At 36.2% G+C, this 24,066-nt stretch overlaps 1 protein-coding gene across 1 annotated transcript; it reads right to left on the reverse strand.

The window, feature by feature from the left end:
- LOC109032286 (cytokine-like nuclear factor N-PAC) lies at positions 1–23,944 on the reverse strand. The gene is given in 12 exon segments (XM_019044345.2): positions 1–5,060; positions 7,150–7,329; positions 8,485–8,749; positions 10,244–10,354; positions 17,032–17,153; positions 17,156–17,204; positions 17,973–18,176; positions 19,812–19,946; positions 20,371–20,500; positions 21,771–21,853; positions 23,681–23,717; positions 23,817–23,944. Coding segments are annotated over 12 exon segments (1,551 nt in total). The 5' UTR covers positions 23,852–23,944; the 3' UTR covers positions 1–4,860.
- Positions 23,945–24,066: the final 122 nt, after the last annotated feature.

The following is a 24,066-nucleotide window of genomic DNA, read 5'->3' on the forward strand; positions in this document are numbered from 1 at the left end:
TAAATTTTAGTCATTTTTTATTTTTGAAAAATTTATTGAACATGAAAAACAGGGTTGCTTTTATGCACGGGCACACACATGTAACAACTTTGTTTACAAGTCTCTCCAGCTCAACGCCTGTTGATTTAATTAGGTTGAAAAAAAAAAGAGAAAAAAATACTTAATCTTAACCATTGACCAGAGCTAGGTTTTCGATAAAATTACAACAGTTCAATAAAATTACACAGTGTAGCTTTTGCACTCTGACAAACTGATAAAAAACATACAACTGAACAAAAGGAAACCGTTCAAATTGTTTCTAGCTATATAAATATCTTAAAAGTACATCTTTGTGGTTCAAACACATGAAAGAAATAGATCGACCAGAGTCTGATTTTTAAGTAATTTGTTTTTTGACGTTGATGTAATTGAAGTACATGAGTTCAAATGTCAGGGATGATCTGTAGATCAGAGTCATTGATGTATAATACAATCTAGACCGCGCATTAGGAAATTTCAGCAAGACGAAAGGCAACTCGGATTGCAATATGTACCGAGACAATGGAAATGCCAAGTCTTGCCTGTGCCGTTGCCTGGTACGCTTTGTATATCCGGCTGTATCAACTAAGCTGAAGGCTCGTCTTTACCCTAATTTACCCCCCTAGCTGTCTTACCTCCCCCGCCTAAAGTCGGGCCTGGTGCGCGGTCTAGATTGTGTTATAAGTCAATGATTAGAGTACCTTGGAAAGCTGACTTTCATTGCACATTTTTATGGACACTGCATTTGATATCAAATCATTGAAGGATTTCAAGAGGAGTGAATCAAAGATTTTGAAAAGCAATGAGATTTCAAACTTTAGTTACAGTCGCTGCTCTTCTACCAAAAACAGGACTCTTTCAGCGTCAAATTTTTTTCTAAAAAACTGCTTAAAAAAAATATAGCTTCTACGAGCATTCTAAAAGAAAATTCTGTTTCTTGGTCTAACAAAAAAATGAACTCTTTAGAACTAGACTGTTTGAGCTATACATTTCACTTATAACAATGATTTCAAGATACTTTTTGAAAAATTATTTATTTCGATCTGCTGGCAGTAATGTCTATTTTACTTACAAAAATAGATAAAAATATGTCAATTCATAAAAAATTCTGAACCAAGAAATACAAAATATCAACATAGACCACGCGCATTTGAAAATCATGTTAGCCTAGTGACATGTAGGCCACTACATACTATCTCAATGCTTCTGTAATAGCTGATTCTTCCCCCCCCCCTTTTTTTTTGAACCATTACGTCTACATTTCATTGTTTCCTAGACAGAGAAACGTACCATCATTCCGAGGTTGCAAAATTGACTTAAACAATTTAATATTTAGTTGAATTATGACTGTGAAATTCCGGTCCTAAGTTCCACTGATTTTCAATCAGCAGAAAAATCGGCGATGGTTTTGATGAAAAGCGCCCACCAGCTGGAGAGTCGAAATTTTGCAACATTGCAATGGATGTTACGTTCCTTTGCCTGGGAAGCAACAATTTAATAAATATATTCATCAAACATGTATTTGTAATCCTTTAGGAATGAATCTTAAGAGCAGAGTGAGGATTCTTAACATCATTCCTACAATGGCTGATCATGATTCTGTGTTATATGATTAGATAGACATGATAATCCTTAAACCTCATTTCTGTCTTTGAGTTTGACTGTTGTTGGAGCAGTTTTACAGTTAGAGGAAAAGGATTAGAGTCCAACTGCAAAACTAACGTCGAACTTTAATGCGAGGATAAGGCAAAGTAAGATCACAGAGTTAATTTGTAAAAATCTGTTAAACACTAAAAAGACTAATTATACTGGTGTAAATGCCATTTTTGGAAAAATTTTGCAATATCTCACACAATCACTGGCACAATCACACAGAAGAAATAATATGTCTGATAAATTTATCCGTAATAATGGTCGTAAAAAAAAAAGAAAAAGAAAATCCGACTAAATTACAGGAAGCAACTTTCAACATTTATCTGGTCAGTTTCATTCTGAGAAGCTGAGGAGTTTTCGTTTTTCAAACCCACCTTCTTAATCTATGTGATAAATTTTCACTTTTTTATCTAAAATTATTTATAAATACAAAGTGAGAGAAGAAGTGACAAGGATTTTTTATAAAGTGAGTGGTTTTGAGTTTTGAATAACAAATACAGGGTTATGCTTGACAAACAAAATAAAGTCACAAAGATACAGCTGGGTAAAATGTTTCAGAGAAGTGGGAATACAGCACTTTTCAGGCAGAATGCATTAAAATTTGATGTTCTACGTACCAATTTAGGAATATATTCAGTATTTTAATACATTTTTCCCTGTTCAAAAGATCAAATTTTAGTTATTTAACTGCACTTAGCAGGCATCAAATGAACTTTCTTAAAGAAAAGCAAAAATGAGTTTAAAATGTTAACTTAGGAGGTGATATCACACAGTTTTTCTGATGATTTATATATCCGTAGCTTGAATATTATGCTGATTTTCTGTTCATCCCTCAGCAAAAATGAATCAATACACTGAGAGAATACACTGACTGGTTGATTTCCAACGGCTTTAAAATTGATGAAGGATATTCAAATTAAGTGCAGACTCTTGGGCCATCTTTTTGAGGAAATGAATCTTAATTTTGAACGGGGAAAAAATAATAGCAACCAGAAATTTACTTTTTCAAACAAATAAAGCATTTTGTAGGGCTCAGGATCACTGGATTGCTTTGAACAGTTACAGGGAAGCAAAATATACATACATAACCTTCCGACATGAATGCCATAATCATCACTGAAAGTTGTAGAGTAGAAAAAATAAAATAAAATAAAAAGAGGAAAATTACAAAAATTGAAATGTGAATGGAATAAATTAAAAAACTTTTAAACATTAAGTTCCTACATTGTCTAGAAGAATTGAAAAAAGCGGTGATATAATACAGCACATGAGAAATTTTCTAATAAATGATGTTATAGGAGTTGGTGTAACTTGAGTAACTACCAACTCTAACAATTTAATTACAGCCACATTCTACAAACTTGAAATCATTGATCCAGTCACCATTTACAATAATTTTCCAAATTATAATCCACAAAACCTCTTTTTACAGTCTATTTTCAAGTTTCTGAGGATGATTTTGGCTATGAATATATAGGAGAGAGAGTAAAGGCCGCGGTCCAGAGCTGATATGAGAGACATTTGAAATGAGAGATGAGTTGGAGAAGCAGAATTCCCGGACAAGTATTGCAAAAATTAAGTGCAAATGAGATCGATCGATGGGTTCGGTCTGGAGAAGAGAAGGGAAAATAAAAAGCGCTAAAAAGAGTGATCATTGGTTCAGCTCAGATTTTTTCACTTATTCACCTTCGTTCTTCATCAAACACTGGAAAGCGATCAAACAACAGTGTCAACTTCATATGAGAGCCAGGATTAAATGTACTTAATTTTGCAATTAGGCACTACAATTTCTGGCTCATCCATTAAAACACTTACGTACAAGGGGAAACTAATGGTACATACAATGTTTCTGAACAAAGCCAGAAATTGTAGTTCAAAACTACAAAATGTAGTCCAAATCATAAATTACCGAGAGAACAAAGGACATGAAAAATACTCCACTTCCTGTTATGCAATTCATCAATTTTTTATGTTTGATTCATATTGACGGCAGACTTGGACCTTTTTCCTGAAGCCAATTGAATTAGAGTAAAAAATTGAATTGAAAAAATATTCACATGGGCAATTTTTCTGAGATAAAAAAGAATTTACTTTGTTGTTTGGGTGATCTTGTGACGAGGAGTTCCCTGAGCCTCAATGAAGTTATCAAAATCAGTTTTATCGATAAGATTCAATTGCATTGTTGTCATTTATGGTATATAATGTTTCTCTTTTTGAAACTTGGGTAGCTGTGGTTTTATATTCCCCACCACTCATACGAGGCCTCTTGAAGAAATCTTGCCCAAAAGTAAGTAACACTTTAATATGCATATGAACATTAAGAGAAACTTGCCAGACAATGTGCGCTTTCAAGGAAAATGACCATACAAGAATAGTTATGGATCCTTTATTAACATCGCAGTGGGGTACTATGAAAATTACCCCCATGAAAGTAGAGTTGCTACTACTGGTCAAATAGTGTCAACATCAAAGGTACACTTAGAAAAAAATGAAAATAAATAAAGTGAGGGGAGAATGAACAATTTAAGAGTGTAAAATAATGTCCAGGAAAAAAATACTCATTGTCGACCTTTCTTCCATTTCTGGGGCAAAACTAACACTACAGTTAACAGTAAAGATACAAAAAATATATATAAATATTAACACATCATACAAATTGACACCTAACGAGTTGAGTAATGTGAGGAGCATTTCTTAACTGCCTATGGTCGAAATTGCGGGCATTTTATTTGTTAGGCTTCATTACTCAACACTCAAAAATAGGCAGATGAAGATTTCTGTCCTTCACTTTGGTGCAGGTTATTTGTGAGAAATTAAAAGTATCATTGATCGTAATTTCACCGGTTCTAATTTTTGTTGAAATGAAACTAATTTTCTCAAATTTTAGGGTACAGGAAAAAAGTAGAGGTCTCAGAATAAAAAAAATAGGAGCTATTGTGTGTAAAATACATACTTTCCTCTTACTTAGAAATATTTTTTCCTCTACCAAAGAAAATTTTTGAGAATGAATTTAGATAATTGGCCCACCATAGAGAATACAAAAAAAAAAATTGGAAGGATATTTACAGCTGAAGAAAGATAAAACTCACATACAGAATAGGTCAAGGTACAATTAAAGTACGAACGAGTCAAAATTGAGTCATCCATAACGAAGCTGATTTTGACATACAAATTATAATTTGGTGAGGATTAAAAACGAGCGCGAATGTAAACAGCAGACGCATCATGCTCCCCGTAACCAAGGCGTTTTGCATGCTTGAAGACTTCATTTGCTGATGCGGTTAGGGGAAGTGGCTGCTCCAACTGGTCACCGAGGTTAAGCGACAGCTTTAGATCTTTTTGCAGATGTTGTAACGGCAAGTGTGTGGAGAAACCGCCATCAATTATCGCTGAAACAACAGAGAAGGAGATGTCATTGATTGAGTTCAAATAAGCTCAAATGCTTATCTTGCTCGCAGTGAACTGATATTTATATTACAGGCCAAAGTACCAAAATCAAAGTCTAAAGAAAAACAGGGAAAATTGTATAATTCAGTTTACATTAACTCTTTGGAGCCTTGTCTCAAAAAGAGTACTTCAGGCCCATACATTTTTTGGGCACAAAAGATTAGAAGCATACTAAATGACACAATGTTTCCTTTTTTTCTCAAAAATTGGACTTTGGTCAAAATTGTATCAATCCAAGAAAATTATTTCCTCAGAGATACATAGGATCTGTATCTACATAAGACCAAGTTTAACAGATATGCACCACGTTACATTTTGGGGGAAAATGTATTGGGAGTAGCTTTGAATTCGATTACCTAGATGTAGATTTTTTCCTGTTAAAACATAAGTTGTGAAAAAATATTTCGAACTTGTAAGAAGTCATTAAACTTAGTCCTCAATATTAGGTCTTTGGGAGGAATGAGACTTGTAACTTTGTTCCTTCATTCAAACTTGATGCACCTGAAAGCATTCCTATCTCATTTAAAACCATAAAACTTGAGAAAAACATGAAAAAACCATACCTTCAGGGTTGCGATTTTATGAAGCTGATCAGATCTACCATTTCAAGGCGGAAATCAGTTTGTGGCTCTTCACTTGCTAAATGAGTGACTTAATCCTCTTAAAAATAGCTTGAGCATTAATCTTTATTGCCCCATGAATGATTCTTAACTTTATTTTATACATCATTTCGACTGCCACCCATTATGATTATGAAATAGTATTTATAGGCACAGTTCGAGAAGATTTGCTCATATCACCCCACTGGAGAGAATAATTTGCTCCGATTTTTGTAAATTTATTTTATGAAATTAGGTGATGAATCTATTTTTTCTACAGAACAATACAGAGATCTGAATAGAATGGGGAAGACACAGGGAATTAAAGCTTTTTGAGAGCTGCTGCAAAATATCAAACCCTAATTCTAAGTGCATCAATTATTTGTAAAATGTTTCAAGTTCTAGTCAATTTACGTCTGAGAGGCTACAGCAGAGAGGTCTGTACGCATTACACCTACGTGGAATTTGACACACAACATCAGACCTACATACATTTGACCTAAAAATTTAGACCTCCATTTTTTTTGGCCTGCAAACTTTTTAACCTACAAAAATTTTGACATTTTGCCGGCGCATTTTTGACCTACATACAGTTCTACCTCCCTGCCTCGATCTGCGAACACAACCTACCAAAAAAAAAAGCATCACCGCAAAAAGGAACTCCTTGTGAAAACTTACCTCACAACTCCAGGTTATTACCAAAGGCACGCAGATATTTAAAGATTTTTGGCTCTTCTTTTTTCTCCTCATCTTGATTTTCTTCTGAAAGTACCTCGTCCTTCTCAGTGAACCCTTCATATTGGCCGGTTAAAGTGAAGAGCCTCGTGTTCACCTATGTACATATAATTCTTCCAATGGAGATGTTTCACTGGTCTGCCTAGTTTGATTTCATGGATCATCACCTCGATGATGCGGTATTCTTTTTGCATCTCTCTTAAAAAATAATAAGAGGGATGACTCCTTCTGACCAGATTCATAAAGCGCAGACGCAAACCCTCAGAGGAGCTATTGGTCCGCAGATTAGTCCCGGCCAACAGCTCGCAAACCACTGCTGTCAACAATGAGCTAAGAGCCAAACATCACCTGATCTGAACTTTGTACTTGCACCTTCCTACACCCCACTTCACCTAATCGCAATCAGCATCATGATCCGCACTAACAGTTGCCAAATTTTCCCGTAATCGTACATGGACATGGAGCCCAAACACCGTGTAGGTCAAAAAATTTGTAGGCATAAAATTTTGTAGGCAAAAAAAAATTGTAGGTCTAAATTTTTAGGTCAAATGTGTGTAGGTCTGATGTTGTGGGTCATATGTCACGAGGATATAATGCATGTAGGTAAAACGTCGGGCAACCAGCTGGAAAATTACAGGGCAAAAAGATTTAAGAGTTCATGTTGAATTGGACTAGAGGTTTGGAAAATCCGCCTTACCTTTGCCTTTCTCCAAAATTGTTGGACACGCTAAGGCTGTAAGTTGCATTACTTCTAGAACATCCTTCTGTTGTAACCCTGCTCGGTCTGCGAGTGCCATTCCCTCGGCAAGGCCAGCAATTGTAACTCCTGCCATCATCTGCAGAACAAGGTTCATTTTTGAAGCATTCCCCACTTCACCTAGAGACAAGGCAAATATTTTAATCAACATATGGACACACAGACTGACTTTGTGATTAAACTTATTTGTTTCCCGCATACCATGAAAAAAATTACAAACTTTGATGAGCAAGTGCGGGGCTAGGTGCAAGAAGGCTCTTACCATGAACATCCTCTTTTGAGAAAACTACCCCATAAGTTTCAGATTAGTTAAAGCTCATATAAATTAAGAATGTAGTGATGAAATAGGAAAAAATTTAACTGTTTCTCCTTCCAAATTAAGTTTTTACAACTGAAATACTCTGAAATAAGGGTATGCTTGATAATTAAAAGAAATAAGAAAAATAGAAAAAGGAACTTTCAGCATCGACTGACACAAAGAGGGACACTAGGGTGCGTCAAAAAAATTAAAGTTTGAAATGTTCTGCTCCCCAGACGAAAATGAACACCACTTGGTAAAAAAAAACATTTTTGCCAAAATTTGGGCTGATGTTAATGATTTTAAATGGTGTCAAAGGTCAATTTTGTGATGAAATTCTGATATTTAAGTTTAGACCTCGATTTTACGTCGAAATCATATGATTGTGAGAAAATTTTTAAAGAACTCAAGCGAATTTGTGATGTTTTGGTTTAAAATCGTATTTTTCCCCGAAAAGACCAATAGAGAATTTGCAGGTGTATGAAATTTTATGAATTTCGTATTTAAATGGAAACTACTGCGTGAACTGAACACGAGGATACCCTTGGTTCATGAATTGAACAATTATTGGAGAAGATATAACAAAATGATCTAATCTGCTAAAATACGAGTGTTTAAATGAGAAATGCTGCCAGATGACGTCCCTAGGCAAAGCATTTTCTTACTTTTAAATCTATTTTTATACTATTTCCCATATCAGAAAAAAATTATAAAAAATACTGTAAAACAGCTCTTAAAGCACCTTCAGATGAAGCAATAAAAATTTGCATGCAAATTCTCCATTAATGCCAAAATGGAAATTACTAGAAACTTTGCCTACGTCTAATGAAACCACCAGTCCTGGCTTCATCTAATTCTTGAAGATATAACTGTACCAGAGAAAATGACCATTTCCAGTATTCTTCTATTTCCTCCCTAGGAGGAAAATATCTAAGAGTAAAAGCCTCGTCTCGCAGGCAGGTGAGCTCAACACTTACCTAGGTAAAATGAGTTCTTGCTCATAGCAATAAAACACGACTGACATTCATCGAAAAGCTGCCTATCTCCGGCTGCAAGGAGGACAAGAGTGCCTTCTTCTGCTTGAACTTTGCTTCCTTGAACCTGTGCTTCTAAATACCGCCCTCCTTTTCCTAGAATGGCATCTGCGATATCTTGTGAGGTCTCAGCATCAATACCGGTCATTTCGACATATCCTTTGTTTGGGTTCATTTCTGGTAGAACACCACAGTTTCCAAAAACCATCTGTAAGATTACAAAGAGTTAAATAAGCAATTATAACGTAAAACAGATGAATGTCTTGGATTATCAATTGGTTTCTGATAGCGAATACACAATAATGAAGCTCCAAAGCAGGAAAAATTAAAAATACATAAATACATATAAAATACATACTTCACTTGTTTGAATTTCAAACTATCAGCAAAGGCTACATAAGTCTACTATATTAACATGGGAGCAAATCATGTTCAGTCATGGTAACTACTGTGCTCCTTAGGAAAAATTTAATTTTCTATTTGGCTATTTCTTTCCAATCAATGAAAAAAATTAAGGACCTCCCTTTAAATAATCATTTAGTACTTTTTTGCACACATAAGCGCAATTGTTTGTTGCAAGATTCTTCGAACAACTACTTCAACCTAGGGAAGGGCTGCGACAAGTTTTATAGGTAAAACTGTTGTTACTGCCGATCCCCCTTACCTTGACTAATCAATCCTTTGTTCTTAGGTTAAGTTGAGTTGATATTTGAACTATAAACTGTACAGAGGCTATATTATTGAGAAATAACAATACCTATTTTCATCACTATGTAATTGTGAAAGAGGACAGGACTCAATTAAGACATATATTCGTCATAGTATGAATTTTCTTTGGTGGCCGACATAAGTTAGTTGTGAAGATCCTGCGCAAGGTTACAGCAGTAGTTACTCTTCTCACATTTTTACATTAGCTCTTATGGGAGTTCAGGGTCCTACAGAACTCATCTCTGGAGAGGGATACACAAAAATGCAGAAATTTTGTAAATTTGCAGTACTTTTTTCTCCAATAATTCCAGATAGGTTTTTAAATATCTGCACTATCCTCAGACTTGTAGCTGCCATGTTGAAATAAAGAAATTTATGCCTAGCGGCTGAGAATCTTTCGAACTTTTTGCTGGAGTTGTAAAGACATGGAGATATTTATTGAGTTCTCACATTTCAAAAAAACCACATTCACAACCAGGAGCAAAGAGGGGTCTATTAGGGGTGTTCAAACGAATTCTTGTCGGAAACGCTATTGGTATCGTCTCTTACCAAAACTGGCGGCAGTACCGACAGTGGCGATGATATCGTTAACAGCCCGCCTTATCGGAGTTTTGAGAGCTCCCACTCAATGCATTGTTGCCCCGTGTGTCGGTTTGTCAGATTGCCTGGCGCGGCGGCACGTAAAATAGATGTACAAATGGTAACAGCTTATTTTCGTCAGCTCCGAAAACTCAGATCGCTATCAGTAAGAGCGCTCTTCTCGTAACTTTTTCTTGGCGGAACTATTTCGGTAGCTTATCGACAACCGATAGAACAGCCCTAGGGTCTACAGATCCTTCCCCACAAAAATTTTAACAACCGAGATTGATGAGAATTTTAAACCACTCACCATGATTTTCATTCCTTTGCAACAACTGAGCAATTTTTAAGAAAAAAATCCTTTCTGAGCACAACAGTGAATAATGAACTAAATAGTGAACATTTGACTACTCACATCTTTGGCTGCCTGTGGATCAGCGACACAAGAAAATGTAATATCAGCTACTTGTACCACATCTGACGGAGTCATTCCTTGTTCGGCTCCTGCTTTTACAAAATCTGCACACTGCAAGCGAAAGGAAAATGGTTGAAATTTTTACATAGAAGATTACATTCCCTTCCTTCTTTTCACACTTCAAGGATTGTAATCAATTTCAAAAAAGAAAAAAAATTTTTGGATGGAATTTTCAGTATTAAGGTAATTTTTTTATGATTACTCCCTGTGGCAACTCCTCATTACCATCTAATTAATAAGGCGGTGATTTATCGGTCATTACAATGTACAATTTTTAATCAACGCAGATAAGTATTTCAGTCGCAAGCTTATTTTCACGTTATGGATTTTGGTAGCTGATGCACAGGTTGAAAAAGAGTGAGCGATTGGTTTCAAGCTTAATGGTTTTCTTTACCTGCGCTGATGACTGCTTTGTAAATCCACTGAAAGGTTACTGGAAAGCAAGAAACTTAACCCTTTTATTACCATACTAGATTCTGCGTGCACATGCTCCTCAACAGGGGTTAGTTGCACTCAGGTTGGAAACTCAAAAATAGACAGAGATTTTGAGACACCACAGTCAAGAAGGTAGGATTTTTTTTAGCTTCACCATCAACATGAAGAAACTTTACTTCAACAATCAAATTTCGTAAAACTTTTTCTTGCCGATTTTTCTAAAATTGTTGTTGATCACGGAGATCGGTAGATCTCCCCGCCAAGCTAAAAATATAAATATAAGGAGAACAACCAAATAAAACCTCCCAGAGTAAGACCGGAAAACGCCTTCAAACGACTCTGCAGCAACCACACACACGCGGGGCGATAACCCGATAACCGTCGGTCGACGGTATACATTACAGAAAATATTAGGAATTGCCGATTTTCGCTGCTTTTTAACTTTTATACACCCCGTAGCAAAAAAACTACTCAAGAGATCATGTTTAAATTTGGCATGATGATTCCTCACGATTCAAGAGGCCATACCTTTTGGTGTCTGATGTTTCAAAACTTATTATTAACGGAGATATGACGTTTTAAAGATTATAAAACGCCACCGGACTTTCCTTCGTTGAATTGCCGATTTTCGCTGCATTTTAACTTTTATCACCCCGTAGCAAAAAAACTACTCGAAGGATCATGTTGAAATTTGGCATGATGATTCTTCAAGATTCAAAGGCCATATCTTTTGTGTGACTGATGTTATCAAAACTTATAATTAACGGAGATATGACGTTTTAAAGATTATAAAACGCTACCGGACTTCCTTCGTTTTCTAGAACTCCTGGCCTGGGTTATAGCTGCCGATTCTCATTGTTAGCGCGTGCTTTTTTTTATCAAACCAAAACAAAAACACTTGAATAAACTCATTCAGTGTCAATAAAAGAACAATTTGGGAAATTATATTCGGAATATATTAAAGTTTAGCGGCTTCCTTTCATAAGTTTCCCGGGTCGTACCTAAGTTATTTCTGACGCTAGAGTTCGCATGCCATTACGGCACCGGCGGCCATTCGTGGTTTTGTGTATTGTTATCACAGGTGTTTGTAGTGTCAAGTGTCAATTATTGTCAAAAAACGTGTGAATGAGTAATCGTTTTAAAAGTTTATTAATTCTTTTTCTCTGTAGTTCATATGTTGCTAAATGTGATTTAGTCCTAAATAATCATAGTTCAAGCACTTGAAGCTTCCACCGGACCCCAATCGTCTTGAGGAAACAGCTGATACAGACTACAAACCTAGAAGCCCCCCTTTACCTATACTGTTGCTATGCTTTGACTAAGCCTTGTTTTCATCTTACTTATTTTCATCATCATCATGTACCTTTATACCATCATGAATCTGAGTGGAAATTTTTCGGAAGTGCGTGGTTTACCTATTCTTCGGAAAAAGTTGATGGTGTAGCCACATCCAAACATCCGCGTCTCAATCTCAACTAGGTACTCACCATAAAAACCCCATCGGTTTATTATTCATTCTACTGTACTATCTACATGTGATTTATAGGAAAGGAATATCTCTTTCTCTCAGGTAAATATCAAGCATTATAAACGATACCTCACTTGATTGTGATTCGCCGAGTTGGCAGCTGGTTTCCACAAGCGCAAGTTCTATCGAGTCAATGTTAAGCACTCGACACTGTATTAAACTGATTTGTGACTATGACGATGATATTCTTCTTCGTCTTCCAGATACTGAACATGATTTACTATTAGTTTTCAACGTGGCCTCTAAATCATGATCATTGTCTGCATTGAATGTGTTTCGTATCGCTCATTGAAAATCTGTCTTATTCTAGTAAGCGTTGCGTTGTGAGCTCGCTGAGTGTAATGTTTCTATAAAGCTCTTGTATTGTTCTTGTCACAACTCGCCAATGGTGCCATCTGTTATCATGTATTAACGTGTTATTAAGTGGTGCTGATTCAGAGCTGATCAGAAAATTGACATTAGTCTCAACATGCGATGAGCAAGCTCTAACAGCATCAGGGCCCGAACTGATTGCATAATCAAGGACTTTGTTATCATGCTTTTCTTTGGGTTGGTATGTTAAGTGCTTAAACTTCTTTGAAATCAAGATGTGCGTGGTTTGATCCCGGCCCTAAGTTATTAAAGTGAACCAGAATCTGTACTTGCTGAGTCATATTCGCTAATCCTATCTCGTCGCAGCAAAGGGACATGGTTTGAAATGCTATTCTCATCAAGCGTCATATTCAAGAAATTACCAAGATCGCCAATTCTAAGCTGCCATTTCAGAAAGCAATTTACCTTGTCAGTTTGCATAGGTAGCTAATGGCTGTCTCATTCAAAAAATCATGGTTCACCGCTGATTTGATATTCAAAAATTTGCGGAGACCATGGATTGATTGACCAGCAGCTGTCAATTTCAACGCAACACATCAGCCTCTGAATTCATCTTATCCATATACGCTCTCATCCTTCAAATCTTCTACAATATCGCGTGGAAAGAGTTCAATTTCCTGTGAGTATTTATGACATTCATGCTTTTCAACTTTCCCTCTTCCACGAGCACAGAGTTTTTCTTTTAAGCTCCTTGTCAACCTTGACTTGAAACATGCATTTTCGTTTGAGTACCTGCTTTGCTATAATAAGTTTGGTGAAGGTGCGCATAAGTTAAAAGTGATCTCTTTCCCGCTCCTCAGTAACATTTGAATTCCTCAATCAAATAATTTTTTTTGACATACAAAATTGATCTATGTTACTTCAGGATCTGTGAATAGACCTACTCAAGTAGGTAATACTTATTTTTTCATTTAATTCTAACCCTGCCTTAAAAACATTTCTCATTAATTCGTTTCTTTTCTAGTTTTTAATGGTAATTTTATTTTATTTTTTGAGGGTCAAGGTGCACAATGGTCAAAGGATGCTGTCCATATTTTTGTTAGTGTCCTTCGTGCATGCTTTCAAATAGTTCATCACTGTTTTAGCAATACCAGGTACCCATGCTATCACTGGATTTTTGCCTGATACATAAATTCTAATTTTCTCAAGGAGTTCATTTCTTTGGAGGCCTAACCAGTGGAAATTATTTTTAAGTATGTTCCTGTAAGACTCATTTCTCAGTTGTTGGGAATCTGAGATCCATTATTTATCCTTTCTTGGCTTCATTTGACTGAAAAAGTATGACCACGTTTGATCCGATGTGTTAATTTTTGTGTTTATTTTGTAGAGAGGCACCTAGAGATGAGAGAAAGGATGGAGGAATAATGAGTTACTCAGAAATTTTCTCACTAAAAAACCGAAAATTCAGTGTTGGGTAGTTTAACCAACAGAGACCAATCAGAACTTACGTCGTTTTGGAATAGCGTGGCTCTCAAGTCATGTAAAAAAAAAAAAAAAAAAAAAAAAAAAAAACCATAGTTTGTAAAGCTTACTTGAACAATAAAAATACAGGATCGGATGACTTAGCTCGTTTAAAAAAAAATGCCCCTTAAGCCATTCTAGAACATTAACCGAAGCCACGTACGTCTTTTCTTGTCAGAATGTACATAGGTTTATGAGGCAAAAAGCCTCAGGTTCGCTCACATCCTTTTTGACGAAATAAGTGCGTAAATGACAATGAAGGCATAATTATGTCGTCTCCAAAAGCGTGTCACTCAAGTCATTTCAGAAGCAAGACTGGAGTTCTCTATAAGTCTTTTTTGAAAAAGAAATAAAAACACAGCAGCTCAGTATGACTTGATGAATGATCGACAGCTCGGATAAAAGTGGACATCCATGACCTCTAGTCTCTCTTTAAAGGGAAATATAGCATAAATTTATGGAAATGTTTCTAGAAAAAGAAGGAGAATCAAGACAATGAGAAAAAATTTCCTTCTACGCTTTTTTTCTCGCCCACCTGGTGAAAAAATTACAGCCAGAAAAAAGAATCATCACTTTTTTTAAAGTTTCCTCAGATCTCCCTAAAGGGGCGTCAGGACCTCCCTTACGAAAAATCTCGAGACTTCCTCCAGCGATAGTCCCTTGAGGAAAGTTGGAGGTGAAAGTTGGAGGTGATCCAAACGAGGTCTCGAATCGAGAAAGATGCTAAAATTCGGGCCAATATTTTTATTAAAAATTTGCTTTAAAAATGTCAAGAAATTACATTATATTTCATTAATTAGGTACCTTTCAAGTGCTCATCAATACCTATACCCTATCAGACACTGCAGAAGTTTTCAAATCTCTCTTAGATTGAAAACGAAATAAAAGTAGGTATAAAAATCAGACTATTCTGCTCCTTTTATTTGTTTGTGATCATTTATACGAAAAACTTCATGATATCACACCAAAAACACTTCCGTGTAAAAATGACCCGCCAAGCTAAAAATATAAATATTCGTCGCCTCAAAAGCAATGATATCAAATGAAGTAGACGCCAAGCAAATTTCCTGAATATAAATTGTAAGTTTCTCCTCCCTTCAACATTATTACCGGAAAAACGAAATTATAGACAAAAAAAAATAATTTAAAAAAACCGATACAAATTTATCATTTTTTTTTGTACAATTGTACTACAAAAAAGGTGATAAATTTGTATCCCTTTTTTAAATTATTTCTTTTTGTCTATAATTTCGTTTTTTCCGGTAATAATGTTGAAGGGAGGAGAAACTTACAATTTATATTCAGGAAATTTGCTTGGCGTCTACTTCATTTGATATCATTGCTTTTGAGGCAACGAATATTTATATTTTTAGCTTGGCGGGTCATTTTTACACGGAAGTGTTTTTGGTGTGATACTTCACTACAGCTGTTTCCAGCAACCGCTCATCGTCAGGTGATTAAAAAAATGTATAAAAACTAAAATTATAGTGTGTTTTCGCGATCGCGAGTAGTTTTGTATCCGCGAACGCAGTTACGAAACTACTCGCAATCGCGAAAACGCACCATAAGTTTAGTTTTTTTACATTTTTTTAATCACCTGACGATGAGCGGTCGCTCGAGACAGGTGTAGTGAAGTATCAACAACAATTTTAGAAGAATCGGTAAGAAAAAGTTTCACGAAATTTGATAAAGTATGGCCGATAAAGTTAACAACAGAAGTGAAACTTGACTTCTTGCAGCAATACATTAGGAAAGAGGGAGAAAGGTAAAGAAAAAACGATTTCACTACTAAGTTACTTGCAGACTATTCACAAGATTACTTAACTGTGAATACTGCCGGAAAAATATCTTCTTAATGTCTTGACAAAAATTGAGAGTATGCAAAAGTAGACATTGGAAAATTTCGCTTTTACTTTTCCCCGATTTTGCAGTTATTTCCCCCGAATTTCGCTGTTATTTTTGCTGATTTTGCAGTTATTTTTGTAGCGCTTTTTGCGTTTGACAGCTTAAAATAAAGCTTTAACATGATTACATGTTAAAATTATTGGAGGTCATATTTATGGCCCAGTTGCCGCCATTTCTTTCATCAGTATTTTGATGCCATTGGCGAAAGTTGATAGCTGGTAGCCAATGACGACCAATGCTCAGAAACAACTCCGTAATTTCTTATTTTGAAAAAAAAGCGCGGCAAATTTTGTCTTACACGCATACATACGTAAATTTCACCAAAATGTACGGATTTTGCGGATAAATTTGGATGATTTTGCAGGATCCGCGCGATAAATCCGGAAAATGGCCAATTTTACATTATTTTGCTTTATATTTTCGTAATCAGGGGGTTATGATCGGTGCTTCTGTCTGGTTTTCAGATTTCTAAGCACATTTTAAAAATTTCGCGGCAAAATTTTCCAATGTCTATGCAAAAGAGAGATACAAGCAGTAGCTGACAATAAGAAAGGGTCGGTTGCGCTGGACTCAGAATCTCGTTTTGATACTTGCTTTTGATCGATCAGCTGAAAATGTTTAGATCCGTCCAAACAGCACCTTTCACCGTTTAATATTAGCCGAGATACCCTGCTTTGAAAAACTCGGTTCATGACATCATCTACCGCGGTAGTGACACCCTTAGTTCCTTCCACCTTGCTTTCATCAGTTAGGGAAACATACACTTGCACTGGTTACTCAACATGTAACTCGGATGAAAGCAAGGAGGAAGAAACCAAGGATATCACTACCGCGTTGGATGATGTTATAAACCAAATTTTTCAAAGCGCTATATCTTAGTAAGTGTTGAACGTAGAAAATTGCTGTACCGTCAGATCTTCTTATTTTTAGCTAATCTACAAGAATCAAGCATCAAAATACCATTCTGTGACCAGCGCAGCTGACCCATTAAAAAATGAATGTATACAATTGAAAACTTTCGACTCACCTTGTCTGGAGTCCTGTTCCATACGATGACTGAGTGACCAGAATTTAAAAGGTTTTTGACCATCCCAGAACCCATTATACCCAAACCGAGGAAACCAAACTTCAGGTCTGAGGGAAGGACATTCTTTCTCTTAGAGTTTGTGATATATTTTCCACATCTAGAGGAGGTGTGTCCTGGAGATAGAGTACAAATAATAATTAACTGGGAAAAAACAGAACTAGGAGTAGATGTTATTTAGTGTCACTTCAGCACCATCATTTTCATTCCTTTGAAAACCTAGTACGATACAAACCCAACAAGGTATTTTCTTATTGGAAAACCCCATCACCTACCACTTACACTGACCTATGTGTCATCTTCACTTTGAAATGGTAAAGTCAAGTACTCTACAAATCCGGTTGGAGTCAACCTAGATGATTCGCCCGGGATTGGACAGGCCATATGAGAAGCCGAGTCGAGTATGTCTTCAGTAATTAAGAAGCTAAATTTCACCATAAAAAAGTGAGATTGAACCTTGTCTTACCCATGAGAGTTAACTCAGTGGGTGAAGGATGACTTTTAGCTCACTGCGCAATAAAGGGATGTGAATGATGCATAGGTCCTAACCTGCCTAAGCGCACTTAAGCTTGTGAGACAAGCTACTACTGTATGCGTCCGATTCTCAGCCGATCCTGATCTAGGATGACCCCCAGATTATAGAAATTGACGAAAATGTTTTTTCATCCCAGATCTAACCTTCTACCCTAGCGTTTTCTAATATTTTTCAAAACAACGGAAAAGGAAAATCAACACATCATCATTCATTCCTTAATGTTCATAGTTTTTGATAACTAAACCATCTACAAAGAGGCAAGTACTGAAATGGCAGAGATACTGAATCTTGATATGTGAGTACAGAGGTGCCTCAGCAGAAGGAAAAAAATAGTAAAAGAAATACTCACAGGTCTGATTATATTTGTCGGTCTGTCTAAAAGATTTGATCCGGGAGTTTTCTTGGGAGAGCCGACGTGATTTAAAATACTACTTGTTTCTAACCCACTGTAAGTACTGTCATCAAGGTGACTTGATTTCACTTTCTTCCTCGGGACAGATGGTGAGGCACCTGATTTGCTATTTTCTCTTTTAATTTTGGCTGCAGTTACATCCTAAAAAAAAACAACATACCAAATTAATTTCTACTTCAAAGCTTGACAAAATATCGAAGTCACAATAAAAAATTGTATTGTGTATCAAGGTTGCTCATATTAATCTGTTCATTCCGCTATGGTTCATACCCAATTGATTTTGATTTGTGCTGTTGCTTTATCATTTATCAATTTTACAGAGGGATTTACCGAGAGAAACATTTTCTCTAATACTGCTCTGGGGTGATAAGTCCTTGCAACACCACCCATGGTGATCCGTGGCTATTTAGTAGTCATGGTAACAGTGCTGGACTGGTTCCGCTGGTGAGTGACCCCCAAGGAGTATGAAGGGGGGGCGTCAGGGGGACGGGGGCTTTCCCCGAAATTATTAAAAAATTGACCCTATAACACGAAATTTGATATTTTCTCCTGATCTGTGTTTATGTAAATAAAGCTTCCAAAGCTCCAAATTGAGCAAGATTTTTTGTACTTCAAAACTTACATTCTTGCTAAAATAATTTATCACTCCCTCCTCCCTCCTCCCCCCAATAAAAAACACAGCTTTTGTTGGCCCAGGAGTTTCATTACTGGAACAGCCTCTATTACTGCTCAAGAGATCTCTCGATCCTGACATGATGTTAGAATTTGAGGAGGCAGGAGGAGAGAAAAAAGAAAATTTTGGGAAAAATTTGAGGTCTTGAAATTCAAAGAGAGAGAGAGATTGAGACATTGAGAAGTCGAATTCTGACGAACCAGTCCCTTTTGCAAAAAGCACGACCCTACCTACAATTATTAGAGGTTTTCACTGTCCAGAGGTTAAATTTTCGTAAGGTTTCCTTCTCTGCTTCTCTTTTTCTCCTATCGGACCGGCCCTGTGGTAGACCAGCCCACCGGGAGAAGTCCCGGTAGTCCCATATGGCCAGTACGAGCCTGCATTGTTAGATATAGATAACCTACCTGTGGCAATTTGGATAAGACAAAGAAATTATCCGCTACACTCACCATTCTTTTCTCTTTTTTTTTGATCTTATTGAAATTTCGATTTAGCACTTGTTAAGACAGAGACCATTGAAAAAGGTTGAGAAAATTAAAAGAGTCATTTTAGGCATATATGTGAAGTGACTTTCAGTGTCTCAATTTTGCAAAAAATTAAAAATTCCATTCATCTTGGTTGCAAGATCTTACTCTGAAGAGTATCAAGTCTGGAATAAAAGCTGCACAGCAGAAAACAACCTTATGAGAGCCTCTAGTTCCCACTGTAAAGTATGTCTTTTCGGTTAGATCTGAGGTAAGACTTATGACGAATGGGCCTGTGAAAAATCAGTGTACATGGTATTTCTGAAAGACCTTTGTTTGCTCAGGAAAGATAAAAGAGAATTTGGCACTGGAACCACTCAAACAACCAAAAGTTAAAATTTTTACTATCATAAGTATAAAAAGCAAAGATTCTGTTGATTTTCAGTGTTTTCCCCCGTAATCTCTCAATATTTTGTGGATTTTCTTGCTGAATCAAAATCTTTGATATCTCGGTCTGCAGGAGCCCTTGCAAGTGCAGACACTGAAAAATTCTGATAACAAAGGTATAAATATGGACTTGGCTGCTCAAGAAATTTATGTTCCATAGCGTAATGCCTCCACGACATGATGATTTCCTACCTTTTTCGGTTTCTTCGGTTTTTCTGGTTTGTCCGGCTTTGCTGATTTTTCATTTTCCGAGTCTGGGACAGATGATTCTTTTAGGCGGTTAAATGCTTCTTCAGAATCATTGAGAGACGCAGTATCATTAAAATTCTAGAGAAAAAAAACCAAAAAAAAAAAAAAAAAAAAGGTACAATAAAACTACATGGAAATACTAATTGGGGAAAAAATGAAAAAAAGAATAAACCATGGTAAAAATATGATTATCACTAAATATAGCTTTTGAGAGAATTCACAAAACGCACATTAACTATTAATCTGCGAAGACATCTGGTTTGCAACATGTTAAAACCTTCACAGTCCTAATTTATTTTATCAAAGGAAAACAAATCAACTTAGTTGAATGAAATTTTTACCGAATATTTTTGACATAGAAAGGAAAAGTTAAGGAGTATTGCCCCTTTGAAGAATAAATTATGACTGGAAGTCTGCTGTGGGTTGCCATAATTTTAAATGCTCAGAAGATTACTATCCCCAGCAACAAAGGAAACTGTAAAAAAAATGTATAGTAACTCACCTCTCCTTTGTTTTCAATGAACAGTTCTATTGCTGCAACAGCTTCTTTGAAACCTGCAGATTTGTTTGCATTCTTGAGGGTGTCTTTAAATTCAAAGTAAGGTTTTAACTGGGGTTCTTCTATATACCCACTGTGGAAAATTAAAAGAATGGTTAAGAATCAGAATCTTTAAATGGAATATGAACGATCAAAAGCAACAAGACCAAAATTAAACTTAGATCATTTACACTTCAATTATCTGCAACAATATCCGATCAGCTCTGAATCAAGCCACTTACAATTAGCATCTTAACACACCTTCTTAGGTGGCACCTGTGATTGATGATAAATCGGCACCTTCCAGGCAAAGTATCACAAGCGCCATGCGACGTTTAAAAAATTCCGCCGCCATTTTATTTCTTTACTGAGAAATTGTTAGTTGAATCTGTTTGGAAATTTCACTAAATTTTATCGGCAGCACCAAGAAAATTCAGTGAAATTTTCGGACAGCTTCGTTGAACAATTTCTCTGTAAAAAAATAAAATGGCGACGGAAATTTTTAAACGTCGCATGGCGCTTGTGATACTTTGCCTGGAAGGTGACAAAATATTGGTGAGATTGGACTTGTATCTCAATATAAAACTCTGAATATTTCTGGCTAACTGCAGTGGATGGTAAATCTGCTTCAAATAGGGGTTTCGGAGATAATGTTTTTGCAATTTAACTTAGTTTGTAAGTAAAAACATGAAAAAAAGTCTGCATTGAGGAATTACTCAGGAAATAACTACAGTCGATAGTTCAGAATGACAAAGAAGTAAAATATTCAAGTTTCTTGGAAATTCTACCATGAGATGTTCCTCAGAAAAGGTTCTCTATCTTTTTTCGGATAGCCCTGATAATTTTTTTGACACTTCTGACATGATGACTAATTTTTCAGGACTTTCACCGAATATTAGTTTTTCTGTTCTTCATCCCCCAAAACTTTCTTTCTTATTAAAGGACACATTTCATTTCTTTCTTTAAAATCAAAGGTTGGAAAAATTTAGAAGTGACTTCTGATGATCTCACACATATATACACTACATATCGACGGTGCAAGTCGGCAATCACATAACTCATTTGCGGTGTCTGAAAATCTCCGCAACTATGTTATTTTTTTATAGGAAAACAAATGGACATGATTCCTTGAAGTTTTTGCAGAATTTTCCTCGCACATAGAAGAAAAATCACGGCAGTTTTAAAGAATTACCGGTTGAGTAGTTTTCCGTTTAAAAAATAAAGTATGACAGGAAGTCTGCGACGTCGAAAACCGAGTTATGTGATTGCCGACTTTCACCGTCGATATGTGACAAAATCAACAGACGCTTTTATGACAATAATGGATGAAAATAAAGTTGAACAACCAAGAGACAAATGCTTACTAATTTTTGCTCCCAAAGAAGTAAATGCAATGTTGGCCTTTCTTTACAGATTGTCTTTTTGCGTCTTTTGGAGGGTTTGATACCTGAAATAGAAAAAAGATTGAAACATTACTTCAATGAGCATGATTTTCATTTAGAATTTTTAGGGTTTACTCTACAAGCCACTAGAGTTGTTCAGCAGTTGACCTGCTGTCAATGAGAGGATAGTAAGAGTCAATAACCAGCAAATAAGTAGTATAGTACACGTGGATGCCGGTATCAGCTGAAATTAAACAGCTGTTTGTTCAAGGTTTCAACAAAAATATACCAAAAATAAAAATTGTTTTGGATAGTAAAGGTGCGTAATTACTTCCTAAGACAATGCCTTTTAGTACTGGCAACGCACAACACTACTAAAACATCATTTCCACGGCTAAAGTTCATAGAAAAAAAAAGGTGTTTGCATTTCAGGCATCTTGGATTGTTTGATGATGTAGGTCGGTACAGACGGTTTTTAACATTAATTTCCTTAAAAATGGTGCCGTTTAAGGAACAGAGGAATTCAATAGAAAGTGTTTTGAATTATATTGTGAGTTGATCTGAGCAAAAAAACTGGCCCGTCTTTCAAACTTCGAATTTTGCGAAAATATCGAAGCCATATTGTACCTACCTACGTCACGGGGTAAACAATCCTAAAGATGCAAACACATCCTTTATTCTCTCTATGGCTAAAGTTGAAAAATGCATACCTGAATGGCAATATTTGAAGATTTCCAAATAATCTTCATTTCTTTAGAAAAAATAGATTAAAATTTAAAAACAACAGTACATGAGTTTCCTTTCATAAAATAAAGCATAAGCAAAGATTTGGACCAGCGCAAAAAGAGATGCACGCTTGACAACTTCAGCCATCAATGTATTGCTTGCCAGACAGCTTACTTAGGCTAACTAACGTTTCCTTAATTGCATCCCTCTTTCCCTTACAAAGTTTTTGTGTAAAATTAGTGTGTGTGCTAATACAGTTCAAAGTTGATATTAACAACTACGCAACATTTGTTTAGGAGCATGTGGTCAAACAATAATACTTGAGAAACTGACCATATCCCTAAAATGAGATGATACATGAACCAACTCGATATATCAACTCGAGTGTAATGTTATAAAATGTGAGAGTAATGTTCAAAAATAGACTCTCCTGACTTAAACAACCCACCTTGAGCATTGTTGAGAATTGGAGGATAGTTTACAGTGTCAAAAAATTCAAAAATATACATAGATTATCATAGAAAGCAACACAATTTGGCATTATAGGCAGGCGCAATCAAGACTTGAGCAGACACAAATAACAATCTCAACTGAAGTTAGGTCAGCATTACGGTTCCCACAACTTCACCATCAGAAATGAGAGTACGTTAGTGTGTATCTATAGTGCATCAAAATTGCGAGATATTCGATTTAGACAGCGGGACATAGGCATAGCATGACACTTGCTATGGGGCTTCAAGTGATAAGTTTGGATAAAGCTTCACCCTCGCTTCAGCGCTAGGCATCATGTCACTCTGAAACCAGACTTAAATGTTAGTCTGACATTTAATCAATATGATAGGTAGATTGGACACTTGGTTGTTTTGGCTAAATAAGCCGAAGATCAGTGTCAAGACAATGGGAAAGATTAAGTCAATGTAGAAACGTTTCCTGCAAGCTCAAATGTTGTTAGGTTATGTCCGAGAAGCAGTATGTAAATAATGAGTTTGCCACAAATAATAATTGCGTGAAGAAAAGGTATGAAGGTAATGCGGAGGGAATATTTGGAGGGAGTGAGGGAACTGAGAATAACACACGAATAGCAATGGACTTAAACATAATTGCTGAGTTCGTCTGTGACATAAATGGAGGGAAAGTGCGTCTGGGCATAAGCATGGACAACTTACCCGGCCCGGCCAGGGTGGGAATCCTTTCATTTTCGCCCTGCAACAGAGAAACAGATTGTTTTAGGTTCACAAAAATATGTAGAAAGCTACAGAAATACTTAAGGAAGAAATAATAAGACAGGAAATTTGTACTCACCATACTAAAGTTCCAATTTTGAAGGTTTCTGACATTTTTATAACTGACACCACTAGCCGTTGAAGAAATGGCCGATGGCCGGTTTTTTCAGGAGGGAAATCAAATGGCACGCAAAAGGCGCAAGACAGGCACTCAACCAGTAGAGAGAGTGAGAGAGGGAAGGAGGGAGTTTAGTTGCCATCTTGGTGACGCACCGCGCTGAATCTATCAGACCTCTATCAGACCGGCACATGAACAACATGCCAAGGCA

Source organism: Bemisia tabaci, chromosome 3, assembly GCF_918797505.1.
Source record: "Bemisia tabaci chromosome 3, PGI_BMITA_v3".
Lineage (NCBI taxonomy): Eukaryota > Metazoa > Arthropoda > Insecta > Hemiptera > Aleyrodidae > Bemisia > Bemisia tabaci.